This window comes from Stegodyphus dumicola, chromosome 8 (assembly GCF_044657685.1).
Source record: "Stegodyphus dumicola isolate Sdum_Otavi_A_Nest chromosome 8, ASM4465768v1".
Lineage (NCBI taxonomy): Eukaryota > Metazoa > Arthropoda > Arachnida > Araneae > Eresidae > Stegodyphus > Stegodyphus dumicola.
In genome coordinates, this window is record NC_140775.1 from 110,222,366 (window position 1) to 110,249,937 (window position 27,572).

The following is a 27,572-nucleotide window of genomic DNA, read 5'->3' on the forward strand; positions in this document are numbered from 1 at the left end:
TTAACAATAGAAAAAATTCTTTCGCAAGCTGCATTTGAATGAGGTATTATTAAGACAGCAAGCATTCCAGAAGGCAATACTTTGTATTTAATACACCCATTCATATTTTTTAATTTGGCAATTTCTCCCCATGCTATATCAATACGCAAATCTACAATTTCTTTCAAATCATCTACTTGATACATGGAAAATTCAATTTCTACTTGATTAAGACATTTTTCATCAATAATGGATGGAAAAGTATTCATCAAGTAAAGAACTGATGAAAATGAGACTTCAGTTCTCAAGTTGATGTCAGCAACTTCAGCATGTTTTAGAAATGGATCACTCAGTGGAAATTTATCAATTATATATGAACATGCAGTTACAAAAAAAGCTCGCACAGAATTGAAAAATGATTTCACTTCACTTTCATTCAACTTGGCATTTTTTAAATATAGTCTTGTTTCCGCACCAATCACTAAATTTTCATTTTCTTTTTGTTTACTATACTTCTGAAATGGAATAGACGTTAGAGTAACATCTTCATTTTCTTTAGAAATTACTGATGGTTTTACGAATCTAACAAATAAATTCATTAAAAGTTCAAAAAGTTCTCTTCTCAATTTATGTATATAAGGAGCTTGTTGTTGCAAATTAATATTTACTGTTATAAACAAAGGCAAAGTATTTTTCAAAAATAACAAGTACAATTTGGTGGTCGGTGACTGTAAAATTTTTTTAATGTTTTGCAATCTCTTTCCTTCATTCCCACTGTTATCTGGTATCTGGTTTATCTCCAAAAAAATTTATCACAGCATCCCACTGTTCTAAAATCCTTGTTATAGATTCTAAAAGAGACAACCATCTCGTACTGCAATATTTCAAAATTTTATGAGATTTTGCATTCTGTCCCAAAATTTGTTGAGCAACTTTGAAGCTATGCTTCCGTTTCGAACTTTTCTCTAAGTAAAAATATATATCTATTATCAACATTTCAATTTCTGAGTCAATTAATTTTTCAGTAGCTTTTTTTGCAGCTATATGCAAGAAGTGGCACGGACAACCTCAGGTGATTATACTTGGTTGATGCATTTTGATAAATGATGCTACACCTTTAAACTTTCCAATCATATTACTAGCATTATCTGAAGAAAATGATAAGCAATTTTTCCATTCTAAACCTTTGTTTTTAAAGTTTTCATTTATACAATTAAAAATACCTTCTCCTGTATTATTCGTGCATTCTAAAATAGAAATCAATGAAGTAATTATCACTCCCTTTTCTTTACTGTAGTATGTTATAACCAATGGGTACAGTTTGTTATCATTGTTATCATTACTTCCATCAGTACTTAGAGAAAATGATGTACTGCACACTGATTTTATAATATCAGCAACAGTATTTTCTGCAAGCGTTTTTCACAATAGCAGCAGTTTTGGTATGACCGCAGCTAAATTTTTTTGCTATGGCAGAATCCGGAAACATTGCTTTGAAAAGCTCTTTGGAATGATCCGAAACAGAAAGCGGTAGATTATGTTCAATTAAAAAACGAACAAAATAGCATTCGGCTTTTATAGGATCTGTTTCATCATCTTTTATTAAGAAATTTGTTATTTCTTTAGATTTTACAGTGCCAAGTTCTATATGCTTTTGAGAAAACACATGCCGTTTACAGTCATCTTTTCCGCCATGAGCAACTGAGAAGTCTTTGTTGCATACACTGCAGTGTGCGTGATTCACAGAAATTTCGGACACTTTAATGCATGGAAATTCTGAAGAATATGAATCTTTAAACTTCTGCTTTGATAATTTTGGCTTCTTCGTTCGAGGCAGCATTATGATTAAAAATCTTTCACCTGATTCACAGTTCACAAGACACACGCTAAGCTCTCGCCGTAAACTACACAATGCAGCCGAATGCAGCCTAAACACGCATCAGCGAGGAACCTGGGAGACAGACAATTGGGTGGAACTATTGATAAGTCGTTAACGGTTGGAGTTACTGATCTACGATTGGCTAATTCTTCAAAACTAGGAAAGCACTCAACACGTGATATATGATAACACGAGTATTCAGCCAATCATCGGATGAATTAGTTGGTTTCGTTTTGCGTACCGGTTCTCCTGCTCTTGTTTCTGTAAAATCCGTAGTTTTTTCCATACTTTTTGTAGCTCGTACTTTTTCATGAATTTCCGTAGAAACTACGGAGAATCCGTAGTAGTTGGAGTCTATGTTTATGTATAACGGACGGTATAAGCTAGGCTAAAATTATCTAATTACCTATTTCAGTTAATGTTCCAGATTGCGTTGTTCCTTAATCTTCTAATTGGATCTGGCTTATTATTTTTTGCAGACTGTTAGAGCAATTTTATAAAATGTTATGACGTAATCGAAAGTTCAAGCTTTCGATTACGTCAAAAAGAGTTTCCGATTCTGGAGCTGCCAAAGGATCTACAAAGCGAAAGCATGTTTCGATGTCCATCAAACAAAATTGGAATTGCTTCAAAAAATAGGTAAAGGCATGAAGAAAGTGACAGAGAGGTTAGTGAAAACGAAAAAATTTCGATTGACAAGTTAGTCGGTATTCTCGGTACAGCAATTACAGGACTTGAACAGCAGAACATTGTAACTGAACAAGAAATTATGTCTGTTTATAGAATTAAAGAGAAAGTATTAGCACATAAAACGAAGCAATTTAAAAAATTTACATTGAAAGAAATGTTTAATAAAGTAAACAAATAAATATTAAGCTTTTTTTTGTAAATTTTGATACCCTTTAGATCATAATTGCTCTTTATTTCATAAATTATGGCTTCATATTTTTAATTTTATGATTTCTGCATGCCATTTTACCAGATTTAAACTGATGATCTATAATCCGGAATCACCGAAGTCCCGACGAGTCCGGATTAAAGACTTTTTACTGTACTAATGTTTTTATAACCATTGTTAAGTATGGAATTAAGGCTTGGGGTTGCAGAGCGGGGGAGTTACAACATTTATGTATGAAACTCAATACCATTCAGCGGAGTTGGCTTCTGCGCTCACCCGTTGTTTCCACACAGTTTCGAGTGAAGTGCTTTGCATCCTGGCAGGCACCCTGCGTCTCTTGATAATCTACAAGTTTTATTACGATAAAGCTATATTAAGAAACTTTCAGACTTATTTAACTATGATGAAATCCCAATTTTTGCTGATTCCTTTTCTGTCTTTAATGTACATCTGATCCATCCGGCAAACCGTATTTCAATCAATTATATTTATTGTCCTTGTTTAATGGAATACCAAATTTTTGCTGAAGGATCAGGTTACGAGGGCAGGGTGGGCTCGACTTTTGTTGTATATTATTTTGATACTGAGATCTATTACTATAAATTGGGCCTTAAAAAATATAACTCTGTTTATCAAGCTGAGTTCATCGCCATGCTCTATGCCCTTAAATGGATATGAAAAGCAATTTTGCAAGAAATTCTAACTTTTATATTTTTACAGATTGCATTTCTTGCTTAAATGCACTTTATAATGCAGAAAATAATAATGGTCTGCTTATCGATATTAAAGATCTTTACCAAAAACTATCCTTATCTTTTAAGATTAAGTTTGGCTGGGTTAAAGCCCATATCGGAATGTTCGGTAACGAGAGAGCGGATGTGCTTGCAAAAGAGGCTGCCTGAGGAAGTGTTTCGGGGACGCCTTATGTTCAGGGTTAAAAAAAGTATTATTTTAAGTAATGGCAGTTACAATGGAATACTTCTAAAAGGAAAACTCGATATTTGAAACACTTAGAAAAATACTAAGAAAAAGAATATTATCTTCAATGATTTTGAAGTTAACCAGTTTCTGACCGGACAAGGGCGTTTCCTGGGACACCTCGCCAGGTTTAAAATACAAAACAACTATAAATGTAAATTACGTGGTCTGTTTGGTGATGCTAAGCATTTTTTCGAGGTCTGTCCCTACTTCAATAGCTTAAGAAACAATAAAAATATTGATTTTGAAAATCCCTTTTTATGTTACAAAGATTTTGCACAATTATGTAAATCTGTGATGAAAATTATTAACGGTGAGCGCCGGGCAGTGGCAATCAGTATATGATTTTTGCTTTTTACTGCCGTCACTATTTGGTCTATTTTATTAATTTGTTGTTACCATTGTTTGTGTTTGTTGTTCGTGGGTTTTTTTGTTTGTTTTTGTCTTTGACGTCTGCACTTGTCTAAATGTTTGTATTTGTTCTTTTTCCTTCACTTTTATATTTATAATTATAATTAACACATGATTATTTTCATTTATATATTTTACATTTCATTTTTTCCTTTGTTGAAATGGGCGTGGCCTGTCATGACCATAAGACCAACTTGTTTGGTTAGGCGGGTCAGGCTGCACCCACTACTGACACTGATACCTTAATGGAACATTACCCTTTTCTGCTGGAACTCTGTTTGACATTTCTCCTTAATAATAACATCAACATGGACTGGTACCTCACTGTACAATTTACTGTTGAGGGTTTTACCATTTTCTAGATAATCTTTGAGGATAATACCTCGGCAATCCCACCAGATACAAACCATGATCTTTTTGTTAGTCAAATTGTGCTTTGCAATGCTGCGAACAGGTTGACCGGGTGTAGACAACCCCCTTTTCGGCCTGTATTGTTGAAGTAAATCTACTTTTCATCGCAAGTAATGATTCGGTCCAGAATTTTGGCCTTGCGTTCATATTTAGCAGATTTGTGCAGGTTCGAACATGTTTGTCCTTATCTGCTTGAGTCAACTCATGCCGCACCCAGCGATTGAACTTGTATGTCAAGTTTATGTCATGCACAGCATGAATAATGGACATAGTACTAACATGTAAATCGTTAGCAAGTTCTTGAGTGGTTGCATACTGATCTTCTTCTACAAGTTCTCACAGGCGGGCTTCATCAAGATCAAAAGGCCGGCCAGAGCACTCTGCTTCTTAATGCCATAGTCCTTATTTTTGAACTTTCAGTACCAAGTCTTCACAGTGTCATATGATACATTAGTACCTAAAGCTATACAAAAGACGGACAAAATGATGGTTCTAATCTGGTAGCATCATAGTTCCATTTCATATGCCTTGTACTTAATGATAACGATTTCAGACACCTTGTAGTTAATGATAACGATATTTTTTTTACATATTTCATTACACAGTGTTCTAAAGCAAGGCTCTTTCTTTCAAATGCCAAAACTCGTTTGACAAAATATGATTAAACACGCCAACATTAACTGTTTCTGCAGACGATATTTACAGTGACGGGAAACTTTTGTTAAAACCCTTATTATAAATGATATGTATGCTTTTCTTCTAATATATTAAATTACTTTAGAATGCATACAATTCTGTAAAACCAACTGCAACACAAGGCTGAATTCACCTCATTTTAAATTTTAAAGTGATGTGCTTCTCTTTTTTCTATTAGTTTTTCCCTAACTAAAAAACACAACACATTTAACAAAAAAATTTGCATTTCTTAAACATCAGTCACATGATTTTAAGATATTTAATTAAGATTAAATAACAAAAAAATCTTATTTTACCTCATCCTAAACATTTTACAGATGTGTTATACTTCTGATATTCATGTTTTACCACTAACATTTTCTTCCATGTCTGAAAGTTTATTACTGAATTTATACTACTAACATATTTTAGATTCCAATTTTTTACAATGTTATAGTACAATTATAACTTACCCACATAACCATTTGGATCACGCCCATCCAATGAATATTTATCATTGAGATATATCGCTATCTCCAGTGCTTCTTCAGGACTTTGAGTCCACTCTAAAATTTTCTTTGCCCAATACATCCGCAAGAATCCATGCATTTTCCCTTCCACAATCAATTGTCTCTGTAATACCAGTATAAGATTTCAATGGTCTAAGACCAATTTGATCAACTCATTAAATTCAATCTGTTGCAAAAAGAATGTATGCAGCCAGAAAAAATTGAGCCATGACTTCGAAACATGGCATGCAAATGTGGTTTGATGAGTTATGTAAATGATTCAACTAGTAGCACAAACCAGCATTGTGCAGTGATACAATGTGTGTCTGAAGTGCACAGCTGGTAGAATGTAAAAGGGCACTTTTGGAGAATGATGAGCATTTACAACCACACTGATGGCTTGGATACACGACATTGTAACAAAAGATGCCTTTAAGACACACTCGACTGTATTATGAAAAGTTGTCAGACTTTGACAGGAGTCGTGTCATAGGGCTAAAAGAGACTGGTTGGTCGAACTGATGGACTGGCCAGCATATTGGTTGAAGCGATATGGTAGTTATCTGCTGTTGGAACCAGTGGTTCAGCAAAAGTATAGTCAGTCGACGTACTGGCTAGGGGCATCCCTGGGCCACCAAATATACAAGATGATTGTGAAATTAGAAGAGCTTCTACATTTGCACCAACAGTTATGCTATCATCGATTCAACACCATTTGCCAACTCACAGGGATCTTATGATATCTAGGGATACGATTCACGAAGACTAGGTGACACTCAATATCCATGAAGAAACTTACCATTGACATTGCACCATAAGTATCATCTTGCATGCTGCCACTCTCGCTCAAGCTGAAAAGCGTTCGATTGGAGAAATCAAATTTTCAGCGACAAATCATAATTGCCACATACATGTTTCAAGACAGAGAAGACAGTGGTCTAATGTACAATTTATTATCGAGCGACACATATCCAGAACATACAGTGTTACAGTCTGGGGAGTAATGAGCTTGGACAGCTATTCACCGTTAGTCGTGCTGCAAGGTACTCTAACTGCTCACACGTACTTTGAGGACATTTTGCAGCCAATCGTACTGCCTATTCTAGCAGGTCATCCAGGTTCTGTTTTCCAGCAGGACAATACTCAGCTTTCCCAAGAATTTATTTCCAAGAATTTATTTCCCAAGAATTCAAGCACGACTTTCCCAAGAATGTGTTTGATTTGTTAACGACCTTGACCGGCTTGCCAGGTTTCCAGACCTGTCGTTCATCAAACATATTTGGGACATGCTGGGCAGGCAAATTCAGCCATGTATAAATGCATCCCAATTCACTGATCAGTCGCTCTATTTGCGGCAAAAGCATATATTTTTTTTGCAACAGAAAGTCAGAGAGTATAACTGATAATTTTTGGGAAAAATAATTCAAATTTAAATCAGTTAATTATATATATTAACAATACCTGAGCTGCATTCCATAGAGGATCATGAGTTTTTGCATCTTCCAATTTTTCCTTCGAATACAAATATTCTCGCTTATCTTTTGAATGATCTTTTAATGTCTTTTTAGCCCAATCATATGCACCTTATGTGAAATTAGAAGGAAAACTATATTTTCAAATTATGTAAATATTTAACTTATAAAACATATTTTAATTACTTAAAGGCAATTAATTTAAAGTACATACCCTCCACTTCATCATATTTTGAATTATAATAGCAAAAGTTATCAGCAAGCTCCCTACGAATTACTGCTTCTTCAACAAATGCATCTACTGATGCAGGATATTTACTCTTGTACTTAAGAACAACTAGAATACTTCTTTGTATCGAAATCTGACCTGAAATTATACAAATAAAAGGGAATTATGAACAGTTTCAGAAATTTAAGAATAAATTCGATTATCAAAAACTGCACCAATAAAATTTGATTACAGCTAGAAAACATGGTGGACAAAAACATCTTGGAGAAAACAACGCAAGGCGAAAGCGTCGCGGTACAAAAGATCGTGGGACAAAATAAAGTAAAGAGAAAACATCGAGTTCTAAAACATAGTGGTAGAAAATATCGTGGTCGAAAATAAAGTGGTTCAAAAACTTCGCAGTTTGAAAACATCGTTGTCGAAAATATCATGGTAAAAAATAAAGTACCTACAAATCATCGCATGATGATAACATCTCTGTTTGTTTCTGTTTATTCTTAAAGTGTCATTCACATTTTCATGTATAGCGTGTAATCATTTATTTGGGTGTCAATTTCTTAGTTGTGACGAAAGTCAGTACGGAATATAATATGTCAGTATGAGGCATAATATGTCAGTATGGGGCATAATATGTCAGTAAGGGAAACATAACAAGATATGATTTTCACTAAAACAATATCAGATTAACAAACGTGAAAGAAAATAATTTGATAATTAAGTAAGCAATTTTTATAGAGGTAACCTCAGGCAGTTATTTATCTTCCTTTTTTCTAAACATATTTAGACTGTACTTTTCATAAAAAATTTATCAGTAAAACTTTATAAAAAAAGATTAGTTTATTTATGACCTTTGTTAATTAACTGTGTCAATTTAAAATTCTATTAAGTGCTTTAAGTTGTATTAATTTTCTACTCATTTTCAATTTTTAAATACTTAAGTTTCCTTCTTACTTTTTCAACAAAAATTTATAAGTTCATTCAAAAATATGAAACACAGAAGTAAAAATATCCCATTTTCCTTCTTGCGCTCACAAATCATTATGCAAATATGCATTTACAGCATTAAAACCTGAAAAACGCTTGTGTGCGATGTTATTGTCATGTGATGATTTGTAAGTACTTTATTTTTTACCATGATATTTTCAACAACGATGTTTTTAAACTGCGAAGTTTTTGAACCGCTTTATTTTCGACCACGATACTTTGTATCATGATGTTTTAGAACTGTGATGTTTTCTCTTTGCTCTATTTCCTCCCACAATGTTTTCACCTTGCGTTGTTTTCTCCGCGATGTTTTCGGCAGACACCTAAAATTTATATTCTATGGCAGCACAGTTTAATTGTTTAAATCTGCTTCTTATGGATAATACTTTAAAATAAAGCAATAAGATATAAAAATAATAATTATTGCATCTGTATGAAATTTAAAAAACTCTCAAAACAAAATGATTGCACAAATTCATATGTAAGGTTTAGATAAAGCTTGCAGTCATGTCATCCATATTACTGAAAGAAAAATATCAGCTCCTTAAATAAAAAGAAAAGAAAATATTAACTTTCAAAATATCTAGAACAAATCAATAAGAAAATAGAACTATCAGTGAAACAAAAAATTTAGAAACTTAAAATATAAATCTATGATAAGTGACAGCATAGTTCCTTTCTTCACAATCTGTCAATTCTAATGTCAATCAACTTGAGAAATATTTTGCAAATTTTTTAATCTGTTCAACCATTCATAATAAAAATTCAATTAGAATAACTCATATGTCAAACTGAAAATAAAGTATAAAAAAATTCAACATATCTAAAACAAAACAGTAACAGAAAGACTATCAATAAAACAAAAGCTTAAAAAATATATATATAAATCTATGTTAAGTGAAAGGAGATTTTCTCTCACTTCACAATTTGTTAATTCTAATTTCAATCAACTTGAGAAAAATTTTGCGAACTTCTTTTATCTGTCCTGTAATTCATAATTCCAACAAGCCGCCCAGACAGTAAGGCTAGGGAAGTAGTAAGACCCAAAGGGGTGGCTAGGGAAGCCGACCGCGATGCCAAAGGGCCCGGGTTTGAATCCCAGACAAGGCATGGATGTAAATTATCTGTCCCTCCCCTCATAGAAAGTAATATTGGCCGCCTATTAGGTGCCTCTACAATAAAATGGCCACCCCTTCCAGCCTTGGCCAATGCTGATAAGGCAAGTGCCCACCATTCGATTAATCATTCAATAAATTATATATATATATATGTGTAAGATATAACAAAATATGATAGCTGTTTCAAAAAAATAATTGGTGGCCTCAAAATTAACATTCTAAATTTGGTAATCTGCCACTAAATTCATCTCTTCTCACAGGTTCCAGATTTTTCTATCTTAGGTAACGTTTTAATGCAGATGCCTCTTGTCCAAACAAATTAATTGTAAACCAAAACTCTGAACTGAAACTTTCCCACTCCCAACCTTCTTCCTCTGAAAGTACTATAACATTTCCTCATAAGCTTTCTTGCCGGCAAGATGATTTTCATCTATGCTACTGCTGCCGCTTATTTGCTTAAAACGACGTCATACTTCAAAATGCAACTTCTGTATTCAAATATAATTAGGAAACATCTTGAATGAAAAAAGGATGATTTGATATACGTAAAAAAAAAAAAAATAAAGATTGTGATTTTTCAAAATACGTTGTGCTAAATTGCGTCATCATGCTTTCCACTCTGCCATCTTCAGCCATCTACGCAATATCGAAAGCTGTTGAGGGTTCCACTGCTTTTATCTACGCATTTTAAAATCATTACATATATATAATATATAATATATTTGACAAATTATATATATATAATTCCAACAAACAGAATAACTCGTATGTCAAATATCAAAACCGATCATTTGATGTGATTATCATGAACACATTGAGGTTTTATATGTAGCACAATCACTCTTAACTGTCAGCAATGAGACTTTTCAGATAAGAGATTTTTTTAAGATAATTGAATTTATATTTCAAGAATTTACCTGTTCCTGTTTTATGATGGCATTTGTAGAAATTGCAGCATACACAGTCCATTCATTGTTTTTTTTTTTTTTTTTTTTTTTTAATTTATCAGCCCCAATTTAATAAATAATTTTAAAAAAGGTACAAATTATTTAAAACTCATAGACATGATTTTATGTTTTAGACAAGAATTTTATAACTAGTATAATAGTAGTAAAATGTACTTTTATTAGTAGAAGTAAAATGAATCGAATGCATATTCATTGGTGTACAATTACATAAATAATGTTATTTGAGTAAATTACAAATCATTACTTAAAAGAAATATGAGGGTTTTTTAACTCAAGTCTTTTAGAAATGTCTCATTTCTAAATGTCATGAGTCTATGTCTAATGTCAGACATGAGTCTATGTCTTAGGAAGGTTAAATTAAATGATACACATCAATGCACACTACAAAGAAACTGTTATTCGATAAAGAATATTTATTTAAAAATAAGCAATTAACTTGTTTAGGCTATTGGCTTCAAAAATAATTTTGTTTCTCCACACAATTAACATAAGGACTGAGACCATTCGAATCTTTGTATCCTAACCTAAGAAATCGTTTAACATTTTTTTCAAAAACTTTGGAATAACTATTTTTACTGATGCCCAGTATTGAAGAATTCCCCCAAAAAAAGAATATGATTGCAATTTCAGTGGTATTTTAATCAGTATCTCTCATGAAGGCCCTGACTGATACAGTATTTCAATGTGACAGCCAACGTAATCTTCCAGAAATTTTTAATAATCAATACACTGCACATCCCTGAAAATTCCCAAAACTATGTCTTGAATCGTCCCTATAATTTTGGTCATAGATAATGGAGTTCATGCAGATCACTGAAAATTTTCAAAAACACTATTTGATTCGCTATGATAATTCGGGATATGCATAACCTATTGCTAATAAATCTAGTAATTCATCCTGGGCTATATAAACGCTTCATCGAGCACACATTCCATCCTTCTACCAGCTGAAATCTTCAACCGAGCTGTTTAATTTTGAGCTGTTTTCAAATACATGGCAATCAAAACTAATGTTACACAGACATCTGCACAATAGTTTAGTTCCTAAGCTTTTAGCAAATAGGTGAACGGGTTCACCATATTCTAACTGCTGGACCCATAAAGGTAGTGAAATGACTTAGCGTCTCATTTTGATTTATGTAAAATAACTCAGAAGAAAGTTTAAAATAAATTATATCAGCCTAATGGTTACATAGTAGAACTTTCCATGGGGTTACCTAAACTGTGTACAGAAAATAAATCTCAAATGGAATCTGTAAGCAGAGGACATTTCAGAAAATAAAAGATCAGATTTCAAAATAAATGTTTGTGGGAGCAAAATTTCACATTATTGCCTGAAATTTATAGTGTATAGTGATCAAGCAGTAGATTACTGTACAGCTTTTTGTTTGGCTACTAAGCTTCCATGAAGGACATATCAGAAGCACATGATGATAAAAAATTACGAATCCAAAAAATATGAACAGATTACAAGAAGTATAATGCTGGCAACAGAACCAGGGCATGTGGTGCAGCTACAGAGCGATAGTACACAGTGGTGAAAATTTTAGATATATCGGGCAGCAAGGTAGTGCAATATTTACCTGTGTCTCTAACCTAGTGCCTCTAACCTAGTTTGAGGTAGAAAGAAAGGTCATCAAACAAGAAATCCAAAAATATGAGAAAATACCACAAGCTAAAAAGATTTCACCAATATCAGTATGCCAATTTTGACAGAAAGTTTGGAGAAGAGAGATTTTTGTGATCAGTTGATGTCTCATTGCTTGATGCATTGCTATTGATACGAAGATTTGATGATTAAGGTGGAAGATCTCTATCTGGAATAATATGTGATAAAATTGGAATTAAACATTTTCACTAAAATTGAAATCGTTGTCAAACCAGTGATTCTTTCCACGACTTGAAATATTTCAGCATGCACAATCTATAGAGTTTCATGTGGGAAACGTATTCATTAAGCATATTTTGTGAATGGTTCCAAAATATGTGAAGCAATTGCAAAAAATGCCTAACTGGCTTGGGGATAGGAAATTAATTTTTAAGAAGTTCCACATGAAATTGAGCTAAGTCTCCTAACTAAGTAAAGGGCTGAAGATTCACTCCAACCAAAAATATAATCCTTGAAACTTTTTCCACAGATTAAAAGAGCTCTATATGGATTGTAAGGTTTCTTCGACAGTTACTCACGCCATTTAAAGGCTGAATAAAAGTAGCACCCTACAAAGAACAGTAAACCTTCAAGGTGGAGATCACGACTGTTGTAAAAAACAATGGGATCATACAGGAACATAAGCAGACACTGCCTGGAGTAAAATTAACTTGCAGGGAAAAAATATTAGGGAGAGTAATTAAATAAAAATATCAGCATTGAGTTTTAGATTAGCTTCGATTTAAGGTATTCTGATGACCATTACCTGTTCAAAAAGTAACATAACTGGAATAGAATTACCAGAAATGGAATTGTTTGTAATTTTACATACTTGTTGCTCTGACGATAAGCTAGCAGTACACAGTTTGAAATCTATCAAATTTTTCCATAATAATATGAGAAATTCAATTAGTGATTAATAAAGAAACGTACTGATAGCATGCATTTAGATTAATATATTTAATGGCATTTTTGCCAAAAATATTAGCTATACAGCATCACGCTTCTTCAAATCAAAATTTATTTCAAATGAAATTAATAAAAAAGATTAAACAAAGTTATAATTACCAAAATGAAACCACGGAGAAAGATTACTCAAACTGTCTTTCGTAGGATCATTGCGTGAATCATTAAAATACTTTAATCGAATTTTAACAAATTCATATAATTTTAGCAAGCCTCCTTTAGTTCCTGGCTGGGCCCAAGCTACATCCCCTACATTCATGTCCACATCTAAATGCTTTTCAATGTTTTTCCAATCAGTGGGCTAAGAAGAACATTAAAAAAAATATATAAGTTCATGTACATAAAAGACATTCAAAAAATAAAAAAATGAAATAAATCACACTGAAAAATATATTTCATTTAAGAAATACTCATTTTAGTATAAGAATTATGCACAAAAGCAAAAAATAGTGCTTTAAACATTTCAAAATTTAGACCTACTATAAAACCAGAATTATATAGAATGTTTTTCAGCAAACAACAGGATCATTTTATAAAAATGATATGATTATCATTTCAGAATTCTACAGTGTGTGTCATGTTTCAAATAGCATATGTAATCTTAATAAATGAGGTGAATTTTTAAGATTTTAAATAAATTTCAAGTATACAAACAGTAAGCTTAATATAATGTTAAAAAAATTTCTCCCTTCAACTGTGCCAATCAATATTTTAACATTTCCCACATGCACTTCCAAAGTTTGTTACATTTTTCACTTACACTATGCAAAAACAGAAAATTGTACATTTTGCAAAGTTCTTCAAAAAAATTACTTTGCTATATTTGTTGCTCATACTTATTCTGAATTTTAGTACTAATCATACAAACAAAATTCATACTTTAAGGTGAGTAAATTTGCACCTATCATTAGGCAATCAAAGTTGTATTGCCATTTTAAACATCAAGGGTAACAATATGATGTCACCTAACTCTATTGTAATTTTGACTAAGAGTATGACACAGGCTGAAAACTGATATCTATTATTTTACTCCTATCAATATCCCAAGAGAGTAATTAAATAAAGACATCTCTGTTTGATAAAAGCCACTTACAAACATCCATGCCTTGCTAGGTATTTGAATCTCAGTTTTTTGGCATGGAAGCAGTATCTACTAACCATCGTATCTATCCGGGTGCCAAATTTATAATGCAAAAAAAAAAAATTAAATTATGCTCAGATTACAGGCTAATATCTTAATTCATCATTAAAATTTCAAAAAGTTTAAAAAACATTTTAAGATGTAAAAAATTAATCACTTAAAAAAAAGGAATTTATATAATTGAAAAAAAAAATGAATTTAGCCAATTTTTTAAAAGTTTATGATTTTTATATTTTTAAACTTTGCACTAAAAACTTCATATGCGGATTCTAGTTAAATGCCTAAAACAATTTTAAGCTAACTTTGAATAGCCTTCTTTCTGGTTTAAAAAATCAGTCTCTCAGGAATTAAAAACACAAACATTAAATCATATACTTAAAACCAAATACTTAAAGCAATCATGACAAATGGACTATTCTATCATGAATTAATGACACTTGAATTCATGCAAACTTATTTAGAGGAAAAGCTTAATTATTCAAAATGTAACTCCACATTTTTTTCACTAGAATGCTTGCTAGTGCAGAAATATTTCTTTCAAGTAAAGTGGCAATGCTTCCTATTTTACTAACTTGGCAAATATGCAACTGGAAACAATAAACAACTCAAAAGGGTTTCCTTCAGGGTATTTAAAAATTACACCTCAACTTTTCACAAAATAGCCGGTTTAAAAATCCATTTTTCTCTCCCTTCCAAAAAGAATTTGAAAATTTATAATTTTGATGTGCTGCCAGTGATCTGCTGTTTTCAATAATTCCAACATATTTTTAAAGTTGTTTAAATACTATTATACACCACAGCGTCTGAAATCCAGACATCCAGTACCAGTAATGATCTAATAGCCAGACCTCCGAACCACTAGCATTTTGTTTTCTAGATTATTTTTTGCAAAAACAGAGAATGATTGCTTAATATGCTTAATGCTTCATACATACATAAGAGACATTTTTTATAGTAAAACATGTGAAGATTCTCAATTTCACTTCAGCACTAAATAAAACACTTCCCTACTGTAGAAACACAATCTTTATTAGCATAAGTCTTTACAAACAATAATTTAGCTTTGTAGCCACCTTATTTCTTGGCACTCATCTGAAGCCATACCATTCTATCAAAGTTTATCACTAACTTCCCACCTACTGAATATATAGGGTCGGTCAACGTTCATAGCATAATTTGACTTGCGTAGTATAATGACGTACTGCATGAATGCGTGCCAGCTCGTGTCGCATTCGTGTACTGATGAGCTGCCATTTCGAGTGTGACAGTGATATGGATCGGTGAAGTGCACAGCATCGTGCCTTTGCTGTTGAAGTTATTTCAAGAATAACTACTCTGTTATTGCTACCCAGCATCTATTTCAGCAACATTTCAACTTCGGACGTTATGGAAAAGTTCCAGATGGACGAACCATTGCGACAGACATTTCCAGGTACAGTAATTTCCTGTTTTGGTGACATTTCCTGGTCGCCTCGCTCACCTGATCTTTCTTGTGCAGACTTTGGGGACACCTAAAGTAAGAAGTTTTCTGAACATGTTGTACCACCATTCCTGAGTTGAAGGATCACATCCGAACTGCCATCAGCAACGTCCCAGGGAATACATATCGCCGAGTTATGACAAGCTTCCAACGCTGCCTAGATGAATGTGTTGTGCAGAGTGGGCATCATTTGATAAAAGTAATCCATGAAATGGACAATGACTTACACATTAGTAAATGGCATACCTTTAACTATTAATTGACATAAGAGGTATTACGTATTTCCAGAGTCATTCTGACTAGAGGATGCTGGGTTCGTCCTAATAGTCAGTGGCAGGCAGGATACTAAAGGTGTAAGACGTGGAAGGCAGAGATGCCTAATAATATATCTCTAATTGATTGAAATTTTTGTATATTTTCTTGTAAATAAATGTTGTTATTGTTAACAAAACCTCTTATTATCTCTTGGATGCACCTTTAGTCTCACAGAACCATTAGGTGCAAAAAGAGGTAATAAATAAATTGCAGTTACTGCCTTATGGTGTGTTTTTAATATCCTACTATGAACACTGCTACACCCTATATAAGGCTTATGCCAAACTTGCAAATCATTTATTATTGTTTGCTTTATCACCACATGATTATCAACTCATAGCAGCTTAAGAAATAACTCATGCAGTAGACGTTGATTCAAATGGCAATTTAACAGAAATTCTTGACACGGTAATTACAGGAATTGAACTTTGCATTAAAGATATTATGTCCATCTATAAAATATAAGAGAAAATAATGGCCCTAAAAATGAAGCAGCTTAAACAATTTACATTGAAAAAAAATGTTTAATACAGCAAACAAATAAATAACGAGCTTTATACACTGAAGTGACAAAAGTCATGGGATAGCAATATGCAAATATACAGATGGCAGTAGTATCGCATAGAAAATGTACAAATGCGAAGTGCTTTGGCAGGGCTTTCATTTGTGTTCAAGTTATTCATGTTAAGAGGCTTTGACGTGATTATGGCCGCACGACGAGAATTAACAGACTTTGAACGCGGAATGGTAGTTGGAACTAGACGCATGGGTCATTCCATTTCAGATATCGTTAGGGAATCTAACATTCCGAGATTCACAGTGTCAAGAGTGTGCTGAGAGTATCTAACTTCAGGCATAACATCCCACCATGGACAGCGCAGTGGCCGACCACCTGCACTTAACGACCGAGACCAGCGACGTCTGCGTAGAGTTGTCAATGTTCACAGACAAGCAACACTGCATTAAATAACCGCAGAAATCAATGTGGGACGTACGAGGGACGTGTCCGATAGGACAGTGCGGCGAAATTTGTCTTCCTTGGGCTATGCCAGCAGAAGACCGACTCGAGTGCCTTTACTGACAGCACGACATCGCCTGCAGCGACTCTCATGGGCTCGTGAGCATATTGGTTGGTCCTTAAACGAATGGAAAACCGTGGGTTGGTCAGATGAGTCACGATTTCAGTTGGTAAGAGCTGATGGTTGGGTTCGAGTGTGGCGCAGACCCCTAGAAGCCATGGATCCAAGTTGTCAACAAGGCACTGTTCAAGCTGGTGGTGGTTCCATAATGGTCTGGGCTGTTTTTACATGGCATGGATTCGGTCCTCTGGTGCAACTGAACCGATCGTTGACTGGAAATGGATACTTTCAGCTACTTGGAGATCACTTACAGCCATTCATGGACTTCACGTACTCAAACAACGATGGGATTTTTATGGATGACAATACGGCAGGTCACCGGGCTACAATTGTTCGTGATTGGTTAGAAGAACATTCTGGACAATTCCAGCGAATGATCTGGCCACCTAGATCGCCCAACATGAATCTCATCGAACATTTATGGGACATCATCGAGAGGTCAGTTCGTGCCCAAAACCCTGCACCGTCAATACTTTCACAATTATGGACGTCTATAGAGGCAGCATGGCTCAATATTCCTGCAAGGGACTTCCAATGACTTGTTGAGTCAATGCCACGTCGAGTTGCTGCACTTCGCCGGGCAAAAGGAGGACCGACATCATATTAGGAGGTATCCCATGACTTTTGTCACTTCAGTGCATATATACACTGCTCGACATTGAAAATGCAACACCAAGAAGGAATGGTCAGAAATGTATGCAAATTTTAGAGTAGATGCACGTCACTGACTTATACGAATGATGTGAAATGCATAGCTTTCAAACGCACGTGAAGTAAGATATAAGGGAAGGAACGTGCAGAATGGGCAATATTCGTATCGTTATTTCTGCCAGACAAATTATCGAAGAAAGTTGGTTTTTGTCCCGGAGGATGCATGTAATAGGAGAAAATAACAGGCTGCTGTCAGCGAAGTCACTTCCAGCAGATACACGATTTTACGAGGGGTATGGTGAACGGACTGAGAAGGGCTGGTTGGTCCTTACGTCAAATCTCAGCTGATATCCACATGGATGCAAGCACGGTGCATCGGCTATGGCGAACATGGTTGGAACGAGGAAATGTGGGAAGAAGGAGGGGTGCAGGTGCAGCTAGAGTGATGTCAGCACATGTGGATTGACGCATTCGCCGACAAGCTGTGGCAGTCCCGCAAGTCACTTGTACCGCAATTCTGCAGCATGTGCAAGATACCCTGGATGTTCCCATGTCGACCAGAACCATTTACTGTGTATTGGTTGAACGTGACCTGCACTCATGGCATCTGTTAAGAAGACTACTATTGACTCCACAGCATAGACACCAACGTTTAGAATGGTGCCGGAATGGAGCAATGTGGAAGATAGAATGGCAAAACGTCATGTTCTCAGATGAGTTACGCTTCTGTTTATCCAGTGACATATCCGCTGCATACATGTGTGGCGTCAACGTGGAGACAGATCTAATCTGGCAGTAACTATGGAACGCCCCACCGCACAACAGCGTGGCATAATGGTTTCGGGCGTTATTGCCTACGATTTCAGGTCACCTCTAGTTCATATTCCGGTCACTATGACGCCCCAACGATACTTGGATAATGTACTGTGGCTGGTGGCAATCCCCTACCTTCAGGGGCTGCCTAATGCTATTTTTCAGCAGAATAATGCCCGACCACACAGTGCTCGCATCTGCCAACATGCTCCGCAAGGTATACAGATGCTTCCCTGGTCACCGTACTCTCCTAACCTGTCAACAATCAAACATGTGTGGGATGTGATTGGACGGCATTTGCAGACTCTGCCCCTGCCTCGTTCAGAAGACGAACTGTGGCAAATGGTTGAAAGGGAATGGAAAGCCATCCCTCAGGACACCATCCGCACTCTTCGTTTACATCTCTGTAAATCAGCGTTCCACCAATATGTCATCTCTACTTTCCTTTTACGTAAAATTAGATGTTTCTTAGCATTCTTTACTATTAAGTTTTCAAATTCCTCAACAAATTCATCAAGGATAATAGGATCATAAATTCCATCCAATCTTTTTCTCATCTGATCTATATTTGGTTTTAGTTTTCTGCAAAATTTATTCAGTCTATAAATATTCTTTGTGAACACAATATTTTTATAATATATTGGCTGGACATCACAGATTTCAAAAGAGACATACCGGTGATCGCTTAAACTTTCCTCTTTATAAATCTTCAGTTCGGTATTAAATGTCGATAATGAGGAAGAACCTAGGATTAAATCTGTCCAACCCTCCCCGACAGCAGATACAAAAGTTGGTAAAGAGTCCATTTGATTAAATAAAATCAAATCATTCTGTATTATAAAATCCATAGTTAAAGATCCCCGATTATCAACTATTCTTGCCCCCCAGTTAAAACTTTTGGAATTAAAATCACCAATAATAATAAAATACTTATACATTTCCAAAACCTGTTCCAACCTTGTTAAATGTAAATGTAAATTTACTGCAGGGGAGAAATAAACGGACACAATTCCTAAAACAAATTGATCCATCCTTAAAGAAATGGCTATAATTTCATTCATTTTACAATCGACAATAAATTCACTTTCATCATTTGTGACAATAATGGCTGATCTGCCTTTTTCATCATATACCGCTCTCCACCCTTTATTTAAATATGGCATCTTATCATTTATAAAATAAGGCTCTTGCACTGTAATCAAATCAAAATTTTTATCTAAAATATTTTCAACCGCGGCCAACTGGCAAGCTGCCACCGCACAGTGATTCAGATTAATATTTAATATTTTCATATCCAAGGGAATAATAAAAAATAAAACAATTACAAATATAAAATTACATGCCATAAAAACAGATAAAGCAGTTAAAATAATGACAAGCACTGAAAAAAAACAGCCCAATCGCAGTTATAATTAATTAAAATCCAAAACAATACTATTCCAATATACGCAAATGTTCAGAAATAAATTTAATCTCACACTTATAAAGTTCACAATCCTTTGCCAAAACATGATGATTCACATCAAAACGAGTACCATATTTCAAATTCGAATCCTTACAGTTAGCACATATTTCCTTTTCTTTAATACAATTTCTAACTACATGAGATTCTGAACACTTGATACAAGTAACATCATTTTTACAATGTTTAGTGGTGTGTCCAAATTTGAAGCAACGTAAACATCTCTTTGGCCTAAGATAAAGTTTTGCTACATAGGCCTTCCATCCAACACGAACTCTGTTATCCTCTAAAATTGAGGATTGACACTGGGGATCCACACGAAAAACTCTATGAGTAACTTCACTTGATTCTTTACATTTTATCCTAAATAATGGACGCACACAGTCGCCAGAACAACCACACTCACTCCTCATTTTATCAACAATTTCATCATCTTCTACATAGTTGCACACATTATATACAATAAGTTTTGGCTGTATAAATCTTTTTTTCTGTGTATACAACTTATCTTTTAAATTTTCTTTAGAATCAATAACATTTTGAACCATATCAACTTGTTTACTCTCTTTAAATCTCATAACTAAATCACCGTTTCTTTTAACAAAAGAACTCATAATCTGTGCATCCATATCATCAGGTTTTACATTCACAATTAATTCATCATAGACATCAATTCCAGGCATCGCTGGTCTAACAACTAATTCATTTTCTTTCCAATTCTTATTATCCATAAATCTATTCTTTTTATTCTCTTGTTTATGTCGATTTTCCCGAAGAGTACTTTTAATCTCATCGATGCCCCGTTTAATGTCCAATAAAACATCCGTTTTCAAATGTATAAAATTATCTTCAATACTTCTTAAATTCTGTGCAACAAGTAATTCAACAACTTTGTCGATTCCCCCTGCCAATCCTTCAGTAATCTCACGTGAGACCCTTCTAACTTTTAATTTATCAACAAATTCATAGAGGGCCCTAACAGCAGAAAGGACGCTTCCCAATTTCTCATCATCATTTAATTTTTCATTATCACAATCCATCTTTTCTTTCGTTATATCAGAACCATCCAATATTTCACTATCAACACCTGTAAATTCTTTCTCAACATCATTTTTCAGTCGACTCATTATAACAAAACAAATAAATATCAAGATTACAATACTGCGACAGGGCTGTATATAAAATATTCAGAATTTCGCAAGAATAAGGGCTTTAAGAAAACATTATCAAGTTAGACAAATTGATGAAGACACTCGAAGAGAAAGAAAAATATTATATAAAAAGGAAATGGCTCTCTATCGAAAAAAGATTAAAAAGACAAAATATGAATATAAGATGAAGCATTTTTTGGATAATAAAGACTACTATGATTGCTACTTTCGATCGGCAACACGTAAATCTAGACCTTCCCAAATGATTATAAGGAAAGATGAGCAGAGTACTGATGAATTTTCTGATGTTATTAGGGATTATTTTATGGAAAACTTTGATTGTGGAAATCCTGAGGATGGTATTGTTAAAGATGAACTTTTAACATCTCCAAACTGTGGTGCTGATGATGTTTTATTTTCTATAGATGAGATTTGTTATGTTGTGGGAAAATTGAGAAATAAAAGTGCTCCTGGAATTGACTGTATACATGCTGTTATAGTTAAATGTTTATTTAAAAATTTTGAGAAATTTTTCGTTCTACTTTATAATAAATGTTTCAGTTTGTCGATTTTTCCAGGAGTGTGGAAGATCTCAAGAGTAATATTCATTCCAAAGGGTGACCAGGCAGTTAGACCTATTTGTTTATTGAAATTCTTTGGAAAAGTTCTGGACAAATTGCTTACCAATAGGTTATATCATTTTTTCTTGGAGAATAATTTTATTTCAAATATACAGTTCGCTTTTGTTTCGGGAAGGTCAACAAATGATGCACTTTATGATTTAACAAACACTATAGTTCAAAAGAAGAAAGATTTTCATGTGATAATTGTTTCTTTCGACGTTTCAAAGGCTTTTGATTCTGTTATATGGAATTCATTGCTTTCCACCCTTGAGAATTTTAAAATACCTAAAAATATTTTTGCAATTTTGTGTAATTATTTTAATAACAGAAAAGTTGTATTTTCGTATGATGCTGATTTTAAAATTTTTAAAAATGTGTATAAAGGATGCCCTCAGGGCTCGCCTAGTGCTCCGCTGCTCTGGAGCGCCGTTATTTTTAAGTTATTAAATGTTTCTCTTCCTGAATACGTAAATGTGATCTGCTATGCAGACGATATTTTATATGTAATATATGATGTATCTTTAGAAAAATTAGAACAGCGTTTTCAACTGGTGAGTGATATTCTAAAGAACTGGGCCGAGGATGAGAAGTTGATTTTTAATTTGCGAAAGACTTCATATATGTTTTTCCCTAGGGCCGGCAAAAATACTAGACCACCCAGGCTAAGATTTTATGGTACCCTGTTGAAAAGAGTAGATCACATGAAATATTTGGGTGTAATTATAGATGATAAATTAAATTTTGAACTTCATTTTAAAGAAATTCAGAAGAAATCTGATGCAATTTTATTATTTTATAAAAGAAATTTTCCAAAAAAAGTATTGATTACTAAAAGAAATATACTCAGAATGATTTATAATGCTGTTATCATACCTATAATAATGTATGGAATAGGTAGTTGGGGCTCTAGGGTGGCGGAACTCCAAAGAATAAGGAATAAGTTAATAACAATTCAGCGGCCCTGGCTTCTGTCACTGACTAGGTGTTTCAAAACTACTCCATCTGAAATTCTCTGCATCTTGGCCGGCACACCGCCTCTTTCTATATTTTATAGGTATTATTACGATAAATTTTTATTATCTACTAATAAGATTGATTTTATTCATTATGAGGAATTTTTTGCTTGTTGTACTGCTTTTTAAATACATAAATGGATACTTGGATCCTTATTGTATACACCCTGCTAAAAGAGTTATTATTGATTATGAATTTCATTTTGTTGAATTTGGTGAAATTGACATTTTTACAGATGGTTCTGGAATCGATGGTAAGATAGGTTTTTCTTATGTTGTATATTACTATGGTACTGAAATTTACAATGATAAAATTAAATTGGAAAATTTTAATTCAGTGTTCCAGGCAGAATTGACAGCTATTTTTTATGCTTTGAGATGGATAAGGGATAACTTATTTATACATTATAAAATATCAATTTATAGTGATTGTCTGTCTGGTCTCCAGGCCTTAAAAAATTACGAATGTAAAAACTCATTAGTTGTTGATATTAAATGTCTCTATGAAGAAACCACCAAAATTCATGTTGTGAAATTTAAATGGGTTAAGTCCCATGTTGGGATTTTGGGTAACGAAAGGGCCGATGTGTTGGCCAAGGAGGCAGTTATGGGCGAATCCGGGGAGTGTTCCATTGTCCAACCATCTAGAAGAATTCTTGTAAATAAAATAAAACAATTTTATATTGATATGTGGAAAAAGGATTGGAATGAGTCTGATAGAAAAAAGGATTACAGTTATAGTTTGATCCCTACATATAATACATGTATTTCATGCTGCCTGGATCTTAATCAAATTATCACAGGACATGGACGCTTCCCAGAGTACCTAAAGAGATTCGGTCTACAAGAAAATGAGTTATGTTATAATTGTGGAGTTACGGGTTCAGTTAAACATTTTGTAAATGAATGTGATTTAACTTATGATGTAAGACAAAAGTTTGGACATATTAATACATTTACTGGAAAAAACACTGAATTTGAATTTGCTAGGGAATTAATGAATTTTATTAATAATAATCGTGTTAATGTCGGAATTTTGATTTAACATGTGTTTAGTGATTTTATGATAGAGCATGTTCTGTGTCTTGTGTTTTGTCCTTTTGTTTGGTTAGTTTCTAACTATTGTATTTATTTTAATTATTATTGTGCCGTTAAGGTCCATTAAGGTTATATCCTAATGGGCGTATTTTATTATGTGGTTTTTAACTTGGCGCCCCCCTGGAAAAGTCATAAAATCAAATCGATTAGGTGGATGGGGGGCTGCGCCTCTTTCTGTACCATCCGCACTCTTATTAACTCTATGCCTAGACGTGTTTCTTCATGCATTGCTGTCCACGATGGTCCTACATCCTACTGAGCTGACGCCGTTTCCGCTCTGGTTTCTGACTATCATTTTGAAATAAAGATCACTTACTGCTGCTTGCTGTCCCTGTCTTTTTTCCAAATTTCATCATTTTCTGACCACTCCTTCTTGGTGTTGCATTTTCAATGTCGAGCAGTGTACATATATATTCCCTTAAGTTCATTAATGCATCTATTTCAAATTCTTAATTTTATGATTTTTACATTTCATCTTACTAGATTTAGATTGATGATGTAAAATATGGTATATTCCCAAATCCAGTATCAACGAAGTCCTAACAAGGTCCGGATTTAAGACTTTGTACTGTATTAATAAATTGTGTTAATCTTACCTCGTACATGCATTTTGCAGTAACCTTTTGTTTTAATACTGGGGGAAATCCTGTAAGGAATTCTTTAAGTTTGTCATGAATTTTTTTCCTGATTGTCCTGGCTCCATATTCTTGCTTATCAGAAGCTATCCAACATGGAACTAAATTATGAGCATCAACCTATTAAAATATGAAAATTTTAATAAATACAATATAATGCAAGCATTTTATAAGAAACTAAAAAAACTGGCTACCTTCAAACCAGCTTTCACCCTCATTTTAATATTCCGCTTGCAATTTTTGACTTCGCATTTCTACAAAATTTTATAACACTCACACATGCATCTGGTACGTGCACATATAGGTTGACTACTGTCATATATATTCTTGAAAGTACGTGAAAAACATGACAGTTCTACCAAAGTTATTACCATGGCAGTTCTACCGTTTACTGTAATATCAAAAAACATCAAAAATTCCAATAATTGTTAATAAATAGAGTTCTGTTTTATAAAAATTAAAAAAACAATCTTCAGTACCTCCTTTTATTTAAAAAAAATCCACTTGAATAATTTTTAATAAGAATATTTTAATGGCTACATCATTTAATACTGACAACAATATCATAAATATCTTGAATATATGAAAAATATTTTACAGAAAAATAGAAAATATTTTAATAATAAATGTTAAACATATAAAAAATATTTTACTTGCAACAATGGTACATCAGATGGCAACTTTTTTGAAATATCTAAAAGCCATTTTCTTGGTACTCTTAAGGGTGAAAAATCTGTAACAATAGTTCCAACTTTGTTGCTCTTTACAAAGTTTGGTAACACATCTTTGGCTTCACCAAAAAGTAAGTGAAAATGAATATTCAATGACTCACATTCCTAAAAGAGGAAATTTAATGTTATTTTGCAAACACAAAAACTTACTAATTTTTATATATTTAAAATGTAATTATAATAACATTCAAGGAATAAAGAAAACAGGAATACAAATACTCAAAATTAAAAGGTTCAAAAATATAATTGAAATTAAGTGCTAAGATAAATCAGATCACTCAAAATACTTTAATACAGAAAATGTAAATGAACGAACTTGCATAATTAATGCTTCCATTGCATATACTTATTAAAATTTCCCATATATTTATTAATTTGCATATATTTATTAATATTTATTAAAAGGAAAATATCTTCTATTAAGCAACAATTTTTCAATTTATATTTTAATTTCATTCAATAAAAGTGCTGAAATGAATGAAAAAAAAATTAAGATTATCAAGTAAAGTTATAATGGGACAGAAAACCAAAAATCCAAAGGAACACCCATCCATTTGTTACCTGAAGTTATACAAATTTCAGATCATGGGGGGGGGGAAGGTTGTTACATTTAAAATTTAAAAAAAAAGCTAGAGCAATTAAAAACATTTTTTTAAAGTATAAGAGCAATTTTAAATTTTGATAGAAAAAAGTTACTACGTAAGGTTCTTATGTTTATTGACAAGTTGTTATAATTTTGATCTTTACTTTAACTTCTTTGTCACATGTTCTTCACCAGAACGCAAATTAGCTTTAAGTGTAATTGAGCTAAAAGTTTTGAATCTTTCAGAGAGAGAGCTTCTAGCCCTCACATAGCTTGACAGAGTTTTGCCAGCTCTATCTAAACTCTTGTGTGTGTAAACTTCTTAATTTGTGTGTGGTGAGAAATTTACCGGTTAATGTAATGTTTGGGATGCATTTTATAATGTGTGCTAGAGCGAAAATTAATTATCAGGAAAATCGGTATAACCCAACTGCAAGAATCAGCCCCCCCCCATCTGCCCTCTCCTAACTGCATGAATCAAAGTTTTCACTTTTGCCTGCTGGTGAATTTAACAATCTCATTCAGAAGAAGCCTCTCCCTTTAAAAAAACTGAGGGTTACCATCTAGTTTTACTGTTCAAAGCCAAAAGCAACTACAGAAAAAGAAAAATAGAATTACATATGACAAGAAAATGTAAAGAATAAGCAGGCTAATTACTTGACTAATAGTGATACATGCAAGAGCTAGCAGAAACAATAAATGGTAGGTATTAGTAAACACACATATTAGCATTGGAAACACATTTCATTCATTACAATGCTACAGCGAATATTGTTATAATTATTTAATTATAAAGCGTATGAATTATATTTCTTGTAAATTACATGTATTAATGCTATTATTGATTTAGCATCTCTCTTTGATAATAATAGTCATGGTGTCTGAACTAAACTGCAAGATTTAGGATAGTTAACTGGCATGCAAATGGTTATTCAGTACTAAAATACAGTTCTGGAATAAACATGTTAAAGGACAGTACTTATTACTTTCACGAAAATTCCAGACTAAACATACTACGCAAATTAGATGGAGAAATAATCCAAAATTTACTGATATATGTATAAAGTATATGTTTCTGGAAAAATTTACATACAACTTTCACCAAGGTATCAATCATAGACATCCAGCTTATTTTCTTATTAAACAGATTTGCAAAGAGATTCACTAAGGTAAAGGAGAAAATTACCAATGGATAAAACTTTGTAGTACAGTCAAAAGTCGTTAATCCGGACTCGTCGGGACTTCGGCGATTCCGGATTATTGATTTTTCCGAATTATAGATCATCAGTTTAAATCTGGTAAGATGGCATGCAGAAATTATAAAATAAAAAATATGAACCAAACCGATATGAAAGAAAGAACAATTATGATCTAAAAAGTATCAAAATTTACAAAAAAAAGCTTAATATTTATTTTACTTTATTAAACATTTCTTTCAATGTAAATTGTTTAAGTTGCTTCGTTTTTTATGTGATAATACTTTCTCTTTAATTCTATAAACAGACACAATTTCTTGTTCAGTTACAAAGTTCCGCTGTTCAAGTCCTATAATTGCTGTGTCGAGAATACCGACTAATTTGTCAATCGAAATTTTTTCGTTTTCAATAACCTC

At 33.3% G+C, this 27,572-nt stretch overlaps 1 protein-coding gene across 3 annotated transcripts in view; it reads right to left on the reverse strand.

Annotated features, from left to right (window-relative positions):
* Positions 1–27,572, reverse strand: part of LOC118184871 (deoxyribodipyrimidine photo-lyase-like) — a 93,890-nt gene that overhangs the window by 28,765 nt on the left and 37,553 nt on the right. For all 3 annotated transcript variants that reach the window (XM_085822263.1, XM_085822264.1, XM_085822265.1), the window contains 6 exons: positions 25,300–25,482; positions 24,608–24,766; positions 13,228–13,426; positions 7,427–7,579; positions 7,202–7,323; positions 5,705–5,864 (listed from right to left, as the gene is read on the reverse strand). In XM_085822263.1, the coding sequence (XP_085678389.1) occupies positions 5,705–5,864; positions 7,202–7,323; positions 7,427–7,579; positions 13,228–13,426; positions 24,608–24,766; positions 25,300–25,482 (976 nt within the window). The remainder of the gene's footprint in view (positions 1–5,704; positions 5,865–7,201; positions 7,324–7,426; positions 7,580–13,227; positions 13,427–24,607; positions 24,767–25,299; positions 25,483–27,572) is intronic.